The sequence below is a fragment of the Crocuta crocuta genome, unplaced genomic scaffold, assembly GCF_008692635.1.
Source record: "Crocuta crocuta isolate KB4526 unplaced genomic scaffold, BGI_CrCroc_1.0 scaffold193, whole genome shotgun sequence".
Taxonomy (NCBI): Eukaryota; Metazoa; Chordata; class Mammalia; order Carnivora; family Hyaenidae; genus Crocuta; species Crocuta crocuta.
The window spans coordinates 6,970,938-6,973,581 of NW_027529624.1; the positions used below are offsets into that span (position 1 = coordinate 6,970,938).

Genomic DNA, 2,644 nt, shown 5'->3' on the forward strand with positions numbered 1-2,644 from the left:
CGCCCACCCCTACCCGCCTGTGGGGGAGGGAAGGACTCCCCACGGATGACAAAAAAGGGCCTCCCCCAGCCCACCCCCTCTGCCCGCGACAAAGGCCGCACGCGAGCTGCCACAAAGGTCCACCTGCCACCCAGCCGCCCTTAACCAGCTGGGGCGGGCGCCCAGCCCGCAGAGTTAACCAGCTCAGGCCTGTTCCTGATAGCAGAGGCGAGAGAGGCTCCTAGACCCTCCTGTCCTGTGCAGACGGGGAAAGTGAGGCCTGAAAGGGGGAAGGCCTTGGCCCAGATCACAGAGAGATGAGCCAAAGGGCTCAAAGGGTAGAGACAAAGCAGACCCAGGGGCAGTGGGATGGGAGTGTGTCTCCCTGTCTCCCTTCCTCTTCCTCCATTGAAGCATCCTGCCTTTTTTTTTTTCAACTCTGCCTTAAAGGACGAGGTTTCTAGACTCTGCCCCTGGTGCTGGGGGTGGACGGTGAGGCTGCGCAACTGAGCGAATTTATCTCCTACTTCTGTTTAACTGTGCTTGGTTTCCTCGCCGATAAAACGGGACCATCAGTACCTGCCCATGGGCGGCGGGGGGGGGGGCTGTCGGAGAGTTAACCAGAGTGAGGCATGTGAGCCCCTGGCCCCCCGGCCACTAGGCTACCTGCAGATTCTCCTTCTGGCTGCCTAGCTGGCATCTGGGATTGAGCTCCAGGCCCGAGTGGGTGGCTGCTTCCTCTCTTTGCAGATCTGCTTCTTGTCAGGCCCAGCCCCCCCCCCGCCCCCACCGGGGCCGGAAGCCCAAGGACCCTCTCCTGTGGCCCAGTGATCCAGCAGCTCTGGGGATGCTGGGTCTCAGCAGGGAAGGGAGGGTCCCAGCGGGGAGGTGGGACCAGCGCCCTGAGCCTCCAGGCCTCCAGGGTGCCGCTGACTAGCACTTCCTCTGTCTGCTCTGTCTGGCCTCAGTTTCCTCATCCGGGGCAAGGGCACCACCATGGTGATCACGACAAGGCAGGAAGGGGCCTCAGACCACGTGAGGCATGCTCCCGGGTACACACAGACACAGCACGGTAAACAGGAAGGTCTGCGGGGAGGGCCAGGCTTGGCGGCTTCCGCAGGAGGAACCAGAATCTCCCCAAGATGAGAAGCCTGGGCGGGGGGAAGAACCTGGGTGCTGGGGTCCCAGTGGAGAAAGGTTTAAATAGGGTGCCAGGACATCACGGCCAGGAAATCAGGGGTGGGGGCGTCCTCTCCCCAGAAGGCCCTGGGCTCTGGCAGATATCACCTTGCCTGCTCCCAGGAGCCCCCAGCCCCCTCCGAAGGCTCAGTCACTTCCTCCCACTGAGCCAGCTGCCACTGTAGGGACAGTGTGTGTGTGTGTGTGTGTGTGTGTGTAAACGTGCCCCTCTGCCTCCCCCAGAGATGCTTCCCCAACAACCCTAACTCACTGACTTTGCTGGGGGAGGGCACCGGGTCTGGGGAGGGCAAGAGCCAGAAGGGACTCGGCCTGTGCCCCAGAAAGACATAAGCCACACGCCCCCGCCACCCACACAGCTCTTGTCATAGCGCATCTAATGCTGACACTTTGGTTCCGTGCGTGTGCAGTGCGCATGCGCACACACACAGCACGCGCGCACACGCGCACGCACACACACACACCATCCTACCTGCTGGTCTNCACGGGAGGGGGGAGGGGGACGGCGTGCAGGAGCTGTCAGGAATTCTGGAAAGGATGCCTCGTGCCCCTCTCCCTCCCAAACAGGCCCCACCTAGACCTCCCCGTGTTCTCCGCAGCTCAGCGCCTCTTCTCCACTTTCCCAGCCAGGGTGGAAGGACAGCCCTGGGGGCCCGGACTAGGGGCAGCCTGGCCTGGGCACGTGTCAGAGTCAGGACTCTCCGAGGCCTCTACCCCAGCCGCCCACCACCGCTCCACCTCCATCGTCCCCATCGCCAGCCTGGGCCAAGGTGGGCAGGAGCAAAGCCTGGGCCAGAACAGCCAGGGGAGAGAGGGACCCCTCGGGAGGGACTGAGGAGTGGGCGTGAGGAGCACCTTGCTCCAGAGCCAGCGAGGGACACAGGCGGGGCCGCAGGAGCCCCTGATCCTGGGAGGAAGGAGGAGCCTGGAGAGGAGTCCAGATAGAGCAGGTGGGCAGGCAGCTTCTCCCTGGAGGCTGCTGGGGACCCCCAGCCCAACAGAAGGGCTTCCGTGAGTCCCTCAGGTCAGGGGCCACGCTTGGGTCCCACAGCTGCCCCCTCGTCCGTCACCTGTTCCCTGGTCCTGGAGACCCACGTGTCCAGCAGCAGCTCAAGGCGGGAGTGGTGGAAGGCTCGGGTCGTCTTGATTGCGATGAAGACATCGTCCGGCTGCAGCTCAGGGGACAGAGGGCTTGGCGGGCTCCGCCTGGGGGCCTCCCGCACGGCCTGTGGGGACCCGCGCGAGTGGTACCGAACGGAGAGGAGCCCCATGCACAGAAGGGTGAGGAGGGCTCCCGCCAGGCCCCGAAGGAGGCGGCACTGCATTGGCCCTGGGCCCCCAGACGGCTGGATCCCCCAAGCCCCAGCGGACAGCGAGGGGAGGCTGGTTAGGCGGGGGCGCCCGCAGAGGCCAAAGTCTGGTAGGCATCGGGGGCAGGCGAGGAGGGCGGCGGAGGTGGGAGCGGGTG

The 2,644-nt window shown here is 64.8% G+C and overlaps 1 protein-coding gene across 4 annotated transcripts in view; it reads right to left on the reverse strand.

The window, feature by feature from the left end:
- Nucleotides 1–2,638, reverse strand: part of MFNG (MFNG O-fucosylpeptide 3-beta-N-acetylglucosaminyltransferase) — a 49,422-nt gene extending 46,784 nt beyond the window's left edge. For all 4 annotated transcript variants that reach the window (XM_077762083.1, XM_077762079.1, XM_077762081.1 and 1 more), the window contains exon 1: nt 2,247–2,638. In XM_077762083.1, the coding sequence (XP_077618209.1) occupies nt 2,247–2,501 (255 nt within the window). In that variant the 5' untranslated portion in view covers nt 2,502–2,638. The remainder of the gene's footprint in view (nt 1–2,246) is intronic.
- Nucleotides 2,639–2,644: the final 6 nt, after the last annotated feature.